The following is a 12676-nucleotide window of genomic DNA, read 5'->3' on the forward strand; positions in this document are numbered from 1 at the left end:
GGGGGGGTTTTTTTTTTTTTTTTTTTTTTTTTTTTTGAGACGGAATCTTGCTGTCGCTAGGCTGGGAGTGCAGTGGCGCCATCTTGGCTACTGCAACCTTCGAGTCCCTTGTTCAAGTGATTGTCCTGTCTCAGCCCCCCAAGTAGCTGGGATTGCAGTCAGACACCACCACACGCAGCTAATTTTTGCATTTTTAGTAGAGATGAGGTTTCACTATGTTGGCCAGGATGGTCTCAATCTTCTGACCTCATGATCCACCTGCCTCAACCTCCCAAAGTGCTGGGATTACAGGTGTGAGCCACTGCGCCCGGTATCATTATTCTTAGAATTCTACTCCACTCCTTAGAACAATTATAAACATGACTAAAGTAGTATCACTAAAGGACACCTAAGCCAGGTTACAAAGTGGTATCCAGTGGATGATTTCACAGCTTCCATTAAAGGGATCATAGCTTCTACTCCTACACCCTGTCCAATAATCTCACAGAAGAGGCCAGTAGCAATGGCTCATGCCTATAATCCTAGCACTTTGGGAGACTGAGGCAGGCAGATCACTTGACCCTAGGAGTTTGAGACCAGTGTGGGCAACATAGTGAAACCTTGTCGCCACAAAAATTAGCCAGGCGTGGTGGCATGCACTCGTAGTCCCAGCTAGTTGGGAGGCTGAGGTGGGAGGACAGCTTGAGCCCCAAAGGTGGAAGTTGCAATGAACTGAGATCATGTCACTGCACTCCAGGCTGGGAGACAGAGCGAGACCATGCCAATAAAAAAACTGCTGAGTGAGTGTTCATTTCTCCAGCATCTACTAAACACCTGCCCTAACATGGGCATTTGGAAGTTCCAGCATCCATGCAGAGACCTTAAAGCATTACAGCTCTTCATAGGCTGAGTAGTTGAGCATTCTGAGGGAAAACAGATTCTAGCTCCCTCAGCAGGGGAGGTTTTCCAGGGTTCTAAACCCTGGCTTCCTGCTTCTCTTTAGTGGTCCTGCTGCTGGTTACACAGTAGTGCTTGTCACATGTTAGTCGCTGCCATGGGTTTCTCAGGTTTTCATCATGACTATACTCCGATGCTCTGCACCTCTTTGGCAGGTGAGGCCACTAGAGAAATAACAGCACAATTGAGTTTAATGTACAGTTTGTAGCCGGTGGACAGGTAAGGAGCTGGGTTAGGTGACACCTCCACGTAGCCTAGCTGTTTGAGACCAAAGGAACTCCGGATCCTTCCTGAGAGGTTTGAGCTGACTAACCCTATGAAGTACACACTGCATAATGCCTGCCCTGAAACTTTAATACAGTATTTAAGACTTGCCCTTTAAAGTTCCTCATTGTCAACCTCCCCAATTCTCCACCCATCTTCCCATGTGAGCTCTGCTTTGGCCACACAATGGCCAGTCCTCCCCACAGAAGTCTATTTCCCTTATTCTCAATTTAAATTCAAAGTGGGGAAAAAATTGCACTTGAGAATGAATCATCCATTTTATTTTATTTTATTTTGTCATGTGCTCAACAGCATCTCTTTCTCTCTCCCCTCTCCCTGGCAGGTCACAAGAGATAAATTAAAAATAAAATCTACAAGGAAAATAATTTATAGCACTCCTAGGTTCACACCTTCTATCCCTACTGCTCAGTTATGAACCCCCTAACTGGGAATCAGTGCTCTCCTCCCCTTACCCCCATTTCACTCCTGCTTGTCTGGGGCAGACAGTAGTACTCCAGAGCCAGGCAGGGGTGGGGGAAGCAGTGGCAAACAGTTAAAGACATTGTGGTCCTGGAATCATCTGGCCACCTTGGCACTCCCATGTCTGCCTCCCCCAGGCAGCCCTCCAGGAGCCTGTGCTAAGCTGGGGCTGCGGAGAAGCGGCCTGTGGCTGACAGCTTGTGTGTTTGGTGTAGGGAGTGCTCTCAGCCCGTCACATGCACTTCTCAATCATCTTCTAGAAACCCAAAAAAGAAAGACGACCTCGGGACAGAGGAGAAAGATCCCAAGTGTTCACACAGTTACACGGAGTCTTTATGGCAAAGAGAACATTTAGCAGCTTTGAATATTGGGGCATCTCCTTTTTACTCAACACAAGCATTCTAGACCCTATAAGTGAAACAGGGCACAAGCCCTAAAAAAATCAAAGCGCCAAGAAATTCTAAGACTAGTTTTTTGTTGTTGCTGGGTTGTGTAATTTTCTGTGTTTCCCCAGTGACAAGCCCAGTTGTTGGTAGGCAGAGGCCCTAGGGAAGGGTCACTCCCCATTGTTGTGCTGAATCCTGCCTGGAGGCTGCTGCACTAAATCCTCCATCATTCCCCTGCCTCATAGCAGTCCCCCAAGAGGAAGGCTGCAGGCACAGTTCCCAGAGCACTGCCAGCACCCTACCCCAGCTACAGAAGAGCTAAGGCAGCTGGTGAGGGGTGGGGAACACAAACACCAGACCCAAGGAGGATGGCATTCACATGCAGGCTCTGATGGAGACAGTGGGAGCCTCAGCTCAGGGGTGGCTAGAGTATGGAGGGAGATGGAGTGGCAAGGGCAGTGAATGACATGCGTGACATTGGGGCTGCTGCAACATGGGGCCACATGACCCTTTCCTGTTCACTCTTCAACCCTAAATCTCCAAGCCAGTGTTGGGGCCCAGTGGCTCCATTCGATCGAAACATTCCAGCCGATGATACCCAAGAGCCTCCCCTTCAGGGATGCCAAAGTGCAAGGAGCAGAAAGAGTTAACATCGCCCCTCCCCACCCCCACCCTGTGTCTGTGTAACCCCCCTGGGGTGAAATGGGGTTTATCACCAGCGACCTAGGCCCACCAGAGTCACTCAAACGTGCTGCCTGGAATCCTGGCCAGAGCCAACCTTAATCTTCCCTCTGATTTTCTTCCCACTTTGATTTTTGGGGTTTCCTTCTCTTTGCCTCTGTCCTGGAATGAAACTTTCTGCCACCTTCCCTTCCTCTCACAGGTCCATTCCTTCCCCTTTGTCGGCCTTTGCTCCACACAGCTCCTCTACCTCCAGCAACTCCACCACCACCCTTGCCTCACAGGAAAGTGGTAGGGTGAGGACCCTGTCTGTCCAAATGGTCTGGCTACTTCCACTCCACCCAAATGGAGCTGAGCCAGCCAGTGCCTGCGCCCGCCTCTTCCTGTACACTGACCCGCAGTCATCCCATCTGAGAAGATATATTGGATAAGAAGGCATTAAAGTTCCCGCTGTAGCTGTAGGTCCAGGTCCAGGTCCAGGCCCAGCCCTTCTCCAGTTTCGGTCTTGGTGGGCATCAAACCCCCTTCCTCCCCAGGCTCACTTTCTCCTGTCCTTTGGCTTCCTCTCCTGCCGCCGGGCCTGCTGGTCGGCCATCGTGCGGGGGATGAGGAGGACACTGCCGTCCCCAGCGTACTGGAGCGCATACTGACTAGGTGAGTAGGGCCGCCCATTCTCATCCCGCAGCCGCCCAAACACCTCCTGGTACAGGCTCTGGACCTTCTGCTTCATCTGCCGCAGGGAGCGCAGGAACTCCACTTTCTCCCGCAGCAGCCGGGCTTTGTCGCGTTGCAGGTCCTCCACATCACGCTCCAGATTCAAGATGGTGTCTAGCTTGCGCTTGCGGCAGTTCTGTGCCGCCATCTTGTTCTTGCCCCGGCGCCGGATGTCTCGGATGAGGCTCAGCTGGGCTTCGCTCAGCTGGTATTTGGACAGCAGCTCATTGAACTCCTCCACAGGCAGGTTGATGATTTTGTCATTGGTGAAAGGAATCTTCATGGCTCGGGCTCGGTGCTCATCCCGGCTCATCTGCTTGTCCAGGAAGTCAGCCTGCTTCTCCTTGCTGCCTTTCTTGAGGGCACTGGGTGGTGGCAGGTCGGCTGAGTCCAGGGCACTGGGTGCCATGTTGTATGTGTGGTTGTGGCCCACGTGCTCCAGGTAGGGCAGGCAGGAGAGCTGAGCCGGATCCTGGTAGCTCATGCGGCAGAACTTGGAATACTCAGGCTGGTAGCCCACAGCACCCTCGGCCTCTTCCAGATCCAGGGTCTCAGAGTCAGAGCTGTAGCCAACCGCCCCTTCCTCAGAAAAAGAGGAAGACGCAGAGGAAGAAGCAGAGGAAGAAGAGGAAGAGGAAGAGGAGGAAGAACTGCCTTCAGAGCTGCTTAGGGAAGAAGGGCTATGGCTGGAGTCTAAGGAGAGGCCTGAGTCAGAGTCAAATTCCTCCTCCAGCTGGGAGGCCTGCACAGGGTTAAAGCCTTCTTCAATGGCCAGGTCCATTAGGCTAATCTCATCCAACATGGCTTCATCTAAGAGACCCCCCAGTGGGTCAGGCAGCTCTGGGCCTGCTGTGTCATTGGCTGTGCCATTGAGCTGGGGTGGAAAGAAGAGCCCTGTTAGGTTGGTGGAGCCGAAGGTGGAGTTGAGGCTGGTGGAATTGCTGGGGACCAATGGGAGCAGCGTGGAGCTACTGGCCACAGGCAGGCTTTCCACCTCGGGGCTGAAGAGTAAGAAGTCCTGGCTGCAGCCCCCCAGGGACGCCTGATGCAGGCTGACATTCTGATTGATGGGAGTGTTGGGGGCAAGGCTGTAGTTGGTGCTCAGTGGATCTCCAGAAGGGGCATTGTACAGGATTTCACTTGCTGATGTGTTCACTTCCATGGCCTGGGAGGGGAGAAGAGCACCACTGTTCACTAGGAACTGACTCCCTCCCCTGGGGCTCACACACTGCAGGCACCCAACAGAAGCACAACTGCTGGGTGTAAAGGCAAAAGACTAGAAACCAAAGCCCACAGTGTCAGCTCCTGACCGAGCTTCATCCACCAGGCCTGGTAGAGATGGGTTCTTCCACGTAGGTTTGACCCTAATGTAGGACTGACCAGCTTTTCCTCATTTTTGGCTAGACTCACCCCACCTTGGAGGGAGAGGAAGAAAACACTACCTTGTTACTGCAAAATCAACACAGTGAAAAGAACACCCAGACTTACGTCAGAAAACCTAGTTGTACCACTTGCTGTGTGACCATGGGCACATCATTTAACCTCTCTGAGCTTCAATTTCCTCACCTTTGAAATAGTAAAGGCTGACTAGATGATTGTGAGGGCCAAGTGAGAGAACAATGGCTGTAAAGCACCATGTGAGTGTCAGCTATTATTAATGCAGAACCTTGGAAGTACTCAGCAAAGTGCCTATTTGCCTGAAGGAAAGGAAGAAGGCACACCCAAGAGGCAGGCCCTGATTTGGAAGGCTGAGTCCTGAGGGTTTATTTAACCCAAACCCTACCTGTCTCCACCTCCCATTGCCACAAGGACACACCTGGACAGGTTTCCTCTCAGTGTCCCCACTTTCCTATGGATCAGAGACAGTATTACTCTCTTTCCGCAGAGATGGAAAAGCAACTGAGTGCTAAGACACCCTGTGCAAAATCCAATAGGTTTGTGCCGTTCGACAATCCTACCTGCATTTCCATGATGGACATGAGATCTTGCCACTGCTGTTCCAAATCAAATGGTGACTCTGTCCCAGTCAGGAGAGGAGACAAGAGGTTGTTTTGAAGATCTGGGGGCTCACTCTCACTAGGCACTGCTTCTGTTATGCTGGATATGTCTGCTGGAAACTAAGGCAAAACATAGAGACTTTAACCAGGGGGAAAGAAAGACCTTGTGCCTTCCTCCCAGAGACTACCACCTGGAGTCTGTTTCTGTTCTTCTTTCCTCTGCATTTACCCCCAGCAGCCAGGACAAGGCCAGAACCAAGAGCTGGCCCCTCAGCCATGAAGGGACACACCAGGTACAGGCTGCCCTGCTCACTTAGTGGGCTCTCACTGGAGTCCTGCTCACCTCAGCATTCTCCCCAAAGGGGCAGGTGGCTTCCAGCAGCCTAAGGCACTCTTCCAGGGACAGGGCCGTCTGGTCCTCCCCACTAGGCACCTGTGGCAACAGGAACTGTAAGTCTGACTGGGGTCTTAGCTGCCTAAGGCTCAAGCTTCTTTCTCAGAATGGGTGAAGGCCTGCAGTCCCCCTCCCATTCCCAGGCTAATGGCTGGTCCCCAATCCCAAACTCCCAACAACAGAAGGGAGAGTGAAAGAGGCCTGAAGCAATCAGGAAGATGCTAGATGCTCTGCCTCCCTTGAGTTGTCTGTTGCCAAGGCCCGGCCCTTCTGCGTCTGCTGCCTTCCACTCCTCTCCAAGACTCAGCTAATGGGACTGATAGACCCAACCCAAAACAGAAATTCAGGTCCACCCCACACACAAACTGTCTTCTCTAAGGGAAGTTTCTGGAAGAACTCCAGCCTGGTTTTTGTCAGGGGAGAAGAAACAAGAAGAGAGCCCAGTGAGCGGAGGTGATGGTACCTGTGCAGGGAAGCTCTCCCCAGTCTCTCCATCCACTAGCAGGTTCCGTGCCAGAGCTTCCGCGCCCTCGCCTGCCCAGGTGTCCTGCTCGCCTCCATCTCGCAGCTCCTTCTCCACATCCTGCTCCTTCTGGCGTTGACTATAGTCAAAAACCTCACGCCCAGCCCCCAAATCAATATCCTGTCGCCAAAGGATGTCAATCAGATCTATGTCCTGAAAGACAGATCACATGACTTTAGCTCTCAGAAACCTGGGTCCTTTCCTTGTCCTGCACCTCAGAGGTCCCTCCGAGTGTCACCCCAGCTAGTCCTGCCTTTACCCCCTGGTCCCTCTGCACCAGCAAGTGCTCACTCATCTACTTCCAGACACTATCCCCTCACCACACAAAGCCACTAGCAAAACCATTAGCATGACTATCATCATCAAGGTGAGAATGATTGCATTGTGGACCAAGACACGCCGGCCAAAAGGCAGGGACGCCTCACCCCTACATAAAGAAGGGGAACATCAGGAGACACCTCTCACTTTGGGAGTCAGTTCCCTTAAAATGTGGTTTGGTGGAAGCTGGCCATGGCAAGCAAGAGCAAATTGTCATGCAGAACTGCTTAGCCGTGGCCAGGCTTGCATCAGCCTTGTGGTGCCATTTCATTTGCATAAAGGGGTGGGGTAGGCTGGAGAGGAAAATCCCTGCATTTCCAACCACCTGATGCAACCAATGACAACGCCATGCTGTCTCCAGCCCTTCCTACAGCTATTCCCCATTCCCCAGCTGGCAGCAAGAGTAAGGCTGATACCCACAACTCCTCAACCCCAGGCTCACCTCAAGATTCATCCCTACCAGAATTCCCACTCTCAGATGATCCCTAGCGGGGCATCCCACCCCTGCCCAGGCCAGCCTGTGTCCCCTTACAGCAGGGCTCTCACTCCCTTCCTCACCACACCCCAGGACTCACCAACTCCCCATCAGTCAACCTACTCAAGGACATAACCCCCATCACTGCTCAGCTACAACTGCCACCTTGGCCACCAAAATGCCCCCCTCCCATTCTGCCCTGGTGGCTTGTGAACAGTTGCTGCAGCAACTGCCACCCCCACTGCCAACAGCATAGAACCCCAATAAATAGAGCTATTTGGGCTTCCTATATATGGCACCCCCCTGTAGTCGTGCCCTCCCCACAAGCCTGAAGAAACCCTAAAGTGTTGCCTTCCATCCAGGTGATAAAATGCAGACACACACTTTCCAGAAAGCAATTTCCTTAGATCAGACCCACCTCCTCCCTACCTCTAAGCCGGTATCCCTCTCCCATTAACCCTCCCTGACCCTAAGACCTCCCAGATGTAATATTCCCTTTAGTCTCCCCACATACACCAACCTGAACAGAAGCCCTGGACCCAGGAGCAGAGGGGGGCTGGGCCACCCGGTGACAAGCCAGCAAAGAGTTAAGGGGCCGGCTGCCTTTGGCATGGCCCCCACCACTGTGAGAGCTGCGGTCCAGGCGGGTCATGGTCTGCGAGATGAGCCCCAGGGCAGCCGGTGCCGGGAAGCCGGACAGGGGGCTGCAAGGAGCTCTTGGCTTTCAGGGAGCACACCAGGCTGGAAGGGTGGCCCCTTGCTAGCTCCGAGGGGCCTGAGGAGGGTGCCCCGCCCGTGATGCTGCCTGGGCGGCCCAGCCCAGCCCCCTTCCTCCATCCTTGAGCAGCCCCCTCCCACCTCAGAACCCCAGTTCCACTCAGGCGCCCAGCTGCCCCCACCCTGAGCTCACCGCAGAGGCTGCAGTGAGATGGGACTCCCACCCCATGCTCCGTGCTCAAGGTGCAGAGGAAAGCAAGCTCCCTCCTGGGCCTATCCTCCCGCTCCTCCCTCTCCCCCTCCCCACGCCCCCCAAACTTGTTACCTAGGCTGCAGCAAGGAGCCAATCCCCTCCCCCTCCCACCCCGCAGGTCACTGCTGAGGCTGCAGAGAGCCAATCCCCTCCCCCAGGTCAGCAGCTGGGCTGCGGAAAGAGCCAATCCCCTCCCACTGTCGTTACCTAGGCTGCGCAGAGAGCCAATCTCCTCCCCCAAGTCTCCGCTGGAGATGTGGAAGGAGCCAATCCCCTCCCACCGCCTGTTACCTAGCTGCAGACGGGAACCAATCGCTGCATCAGGGCAGCTGGAGAAGCTGCCGCAAAGAACCAGCCCATCCCTGGGCCGCCTCCGTCTCCTTGAGGAGATGCGCCCAGGGGCGGGCAGCCCCACCCAGCCCAGTCAGTCAGCTGGGGTGGCGCAGTGAGAGCCCTGGGGGAAGGGGTGCCACTCTCCTCCCTCCTGTCGCAGCTTGCTCATCCAGCCCACTCAGGACTGGGCAGACACTCCTCCCCAGATTCTCTGGGAATCTAAATTCTTTGCTGGAAGTGGAAGGAGTTTTCCCATTCCTAAGGAAGGCAGTGGCCAGTTCTCAAGGCCAGGGATTCAGGGGCCAGGCTGGGCAGGAACCCAGGGCACACAGGCCCACCATAAGTTTTGTCACCCCAAAATAGGCAAGACTAGGGAAAAAGGAAGGCCATTTTTCCCAAATGCAGCAATGTCACAGTGCTGGTCAGGCCTAGCCCTAAGCAAGAGGAGGGGAGACACAACCCGGAAGCCCTACACTTAGAGAGACAGGTGCTCAACATTCTCCTGGCCACAAATGTCTCCATTCCCCTTTTACCCCAGCTTTGTTCAAGAACATTCCCTGCCTACATCTCATCCAAGCAGGAAAGCAGCCCCTCACAGACTCAGTATCACAATACAGACTCAGTATCACAATTCAGACTCCCTGGATTGGTGTCTCAAGGGGAAATTTAGCTCCCTCCCCACTGCTGCTCCCCTGGAGCCTAAGGTCAGGTCAAAGAGACAGTATGTTCTCTCTGGTCAGTCTGCTCCTAGCCTGAAAAGAGTTGTAAACAGGCCACCCCCCTGCTCTGGGCAGAAAGCCAATCTCAAGGGGAATCCTATCCCTGACAAGGGCCTAGGCTATGGCTGTCCATAGAACAGGCCTGGCAGCAGGAGAGCACTACCACCCCAGGGATAATACCGATTCCAGCAGTGCCTGTCACATGCTCTGGACCTGGGTATTTTTATCCCTGAGTTGCTGAGGAAATGTTGTTCTAGACACATAATAATCCTCCCTTCCCCCATACCCAGCCTGGGCCCCTAATGCTGACCCACCCCACATCCCAAAGGGAGTCCTAAAGGCCTGAGATAAGGAAAAGCACGACCTTCACCAAGGCCAAGAAACAGAGGAAGGGAGCATCAAAGTCCCATCCCATCCTGCCCCAACCCACCCAATTATGTCCAAAACATCCCATCCCATTCCCATCCCAAAAGGAACTGATATGGAGCTACCCCTGCAGGGTTTCCAAGAGCAAACTCAGTTCCACCCACCCCTGGGGGAGCTACACTGGGGCAGGAGTATGAAGCAGAGACAGGGAAGCACACTTTAGAACACTGTGCCAAGACTGGAGCCCACTTGAACGAAGGGGAAAGGGCAAGCAGAAGAAAGGTGAAGTTCCAAGAGGTCCTGTAAGAAGCTAAAATAAGAGGCCCTGAAAGGTAAGAAATGTTCCTGGCTCCTGTGCTCAGATAATCCTAGTCCCTCTCAAAGCAGGTCCAGTATGAGCCATTTGAACACAGAGCAGTGTCTCAGTCCCTATACTACTGACACCTGGGGTCAGACAAATCTGTTGTTTGGAGGTGTCCTGTGCCATTTAGGATGTTAAGCAGCATCCTTGGCCTCTACCCACCAGGTCCCAGTGCACCCCGACCCAAAGTTGTGACAACCAAAACTGTTTCACCATACTGGCACCTGCACCCTTGGGGACAAAATCACCACTGGCCTAGAACAAGCCATACTCTTTGACAGTCACTAACAATCAGAGAACTGAACTCAAGAAAAGTCTCCAAAGCAGGGAAGGAGGGAAAACATGGTCTGACCTGGCAGGCAGAGGAGCCAATTTCTGCAGCATCTGTAAAACATTTTACATTCCTCCACATAGCCACCTCCAAAAACCCAATCAGGCCTTTTCCTTCCCTAATGGCCAGAGGAGTGCAGTAGGCCTTTTCCGCAGCTCCTTAAGGCTGGGTGGCAAACCAGAGCCATACAAACCCACAACTCAAAGCAATCTTATCATGGTGGGGCAGAGGCACCGGGAGCCACTTGCATTTTAAAAGGCAAAGAATGGCATCACTTTCTCCCCAGAACAGTATGTCAGGCATGTGACAAGAGCTAAGGATCTCTTCTGACAGCTCAAAGCAAGTTGACTTGGGCAGCAGAAGGCAGTTCTCTTCTAGCTCCCAGCCTTCTTTTCCCTACTCCCTGCAGTGGGCCTTTAGCAAAGAATGGAAGCCTTGGCCCTCTCCTGGCCAAGAATAGCTATTTAAATCTACCCCTTGGCTCAGGCCCAGGAGGTCTGAATTATCACACAATACAAGAGGCCTGACCACGAAGGAGAACTTCAGGGTATGTCTGTGTTCTGATGTGGGGGGAGGTAAAAGGCAACAGTCCATAAAGTATTTGTGTCTTAGCAACAGATGTACACTGCATAAAAGCCCATCACAACATGACTCCTCCCCCACCCCAGGCCTCAAGCAGTCATGCTGAAATCCAAGCAGTAAACACCCTGGCATGTGTAGGAACCTCCCCCACTGCCATGACAGTACATTTAGTTAGGTCAATGGTTCAACACAGGAAAATGCTCCCAGCCCCCAGTCCTAATGTCAGACAGTTCAGCCCATCCCTACACAAGAACAGCACCTGAGGCCCCACTGGAACCTGTCTGGCTCTTTACAGGGCTCAGGGTTGTGACCACAATCCTTCGGGACCAGCCCACCCCCACCCCCAAATCCCAGGCCCCACCACCCACCACAGGTCCACTAACCTCTTTGGTTAAGTCTCCACTGACTGGAGGGGCTACAGCCCCCAAATCCTCCAAATCTTCACCGAATCCCTGTTCCGTTTCGCTTTCTCGAACCCCGTTGTCTGGGCCTGTCACATCTTGGAGGCCACTGGAACTCTCGAGAGCGAGGCCTGAGTTGGGCTGACTGCCAGAGACAGACCCCTCTGGGTCTCGGTGAACCAGCCAGGCATTTACCTCAGTGGTTGGCACCTGGAACCTGTCCAGGGCCCTCACCTGACTGAGGAGCCGCCGGGCAGTGAAGTAATTGTCCAGGTCTATGCTCTTGGGGTGGATACCATAGCCATCCAAAGTATTCCTCAGGTTGTGGAACTGGGTCTGAGTATAGGCAGAACTGGGCCCCAGGATGATCTCCCGGAGTGGGGGAAGCTGTGAGGTCAGGTAAGTATCCACGTCCACCCGTACCCCAATCAAACTTAGCAGAATGGTGAACTGGAGAAGTCCTTCCGTTAAGTATTTCTTCAGAGAAAGCATTGCTGAAGGACCAGAATGTTTATGCTTTTTGGTTTTTAAATATTCCAAAGGATTAATCAAGGCCACTGCTCTGCCGCTTCAGCCAGCAGGTTACCCTGCTCGGTGCCAAACCCCGTACCCTACCCTGGCAGAACACAAGGGCTGAGCTCCCTGATGGCCCCAGAGGAAAGCACACCCTGTGGAGCCAAGGCCAAGGCCACACTCCAGACAACATTCACTTTTCCCTTCTCGACACCTCACCTCTGAAAGTGCAACTGTTCCTAACCCAGTCCAGGCCCTCACGGCTCACGTGACTTACTGTCTCCACAGTCCACATACAGTCACTTCCTCACTCACATTAGTTGTCCTCTCGTAGAGTCCACTGCAGGCTGTTCTCAGGAACAGCTGATGGATTTTTTTTCCTTCTCCCTCTTAATGTTTATTTTCTTTGGCTGGAGCTACAGGCCTTTTGTCTTGGATCAGAGTGTCCCGCCTCCTCCACACTTACCAGGGGGGTTTCCAGAGAAACCTGAAATAGGAATCACAAAAGCAACAGGGTAAGATTCCATACTTTTCACATCATGATCAGGGTAGGAAATCTTCACAGTAGAAGGCAGAAAACACATTCAAAGGCCACTTTCACTTTTTTTTTTTTTTTTTTGAGACAGTCTCACGCTTTGCCCAGGCTGGAGTACAGGGGTGTCATAATCTCCACTCACTGCAACCACGACCTTCCGGGTTCAAGTGGTTCTCCTGCCTCAGCCTCCCAAGTAGCTAAGATTACAGGCGTCCGCCACTATGCCCAGCCAATTTTTGTATTTTTTGTAGAGACAGGGTTTCACCATGTTGGGCAGGATGATCTCAAACTCCTGACTTCAGGTGATCTGCCCACAGTGGCCTCCCAAAGTGCCGGGATTACAGGTGTCAGCCACTGTGCCCGGTCTAAAGGCCACTTTTAAAGGAAGAAAGGACTA

General features: G+C 53.1%; 1 protein-coding gene across 6 annotated transcripts in view; it reads right to left on the reverse strand.

The window, feature by feature from the left end:
• Positions 1-1462: 1462 nt before the first annotated feature.
• The window catches only part of NFE2L1 (nuclear factor, erythroid 2 like 1), a 13249-nt gene continuing 2035 nt past the window's right edge, over positions 1463-12676 (reverse strand). For 3 of the 6 annotated variants that reach the window (XM_017497020.2, XM_017497019.2, XM_037727342.1), the window contains exons 2-6: positions 11214-12231; positions 6316-6528; positions 5802-5891; positions 5420-5578; positions 1463-4626 (exon numbers count right to left, since the gene is read on the reverse strand). In XM_017497020.2, the coding sequence (XP_017352509.1) occupies positions 3286-4626; positions 5420-5578; positions 5802-5891; positions 6316-6528; positions 11214-11723 (2313 nt within the window). In that variant the 5' untranslated portion in view covers positions 11724-12231 and the 3' untranslated portion in view covers positions 1463-3285. Of the gene's footprint in view, positions 4627-5419; positions 5579-5801; positions 5892-6315; positions 6529-7688; positions 8197-11213; positions 12232-12676 lie in introns of those variants that run through there. The other 3 variants (XM_037727343.1, XM_017497021.2, XM_037727344.1) reach the window with 3 other exon arrangements.

The sequence above is a fragment of the Cebus imitator genome, unplaced genomic scaffold (assembly GCF_001604975.1).
Source record: "Cebus imitator isolate Cc_AM_T3 unplaced genomic scaffold, Cebus_imitator-1.0 Scaffold228, whole genome shotgun sequence".
NCBI lineage: Eukaryota > Metazoa > Chordata > Mammalia > Primates > Cebidae > Cebus > Cebus imitator.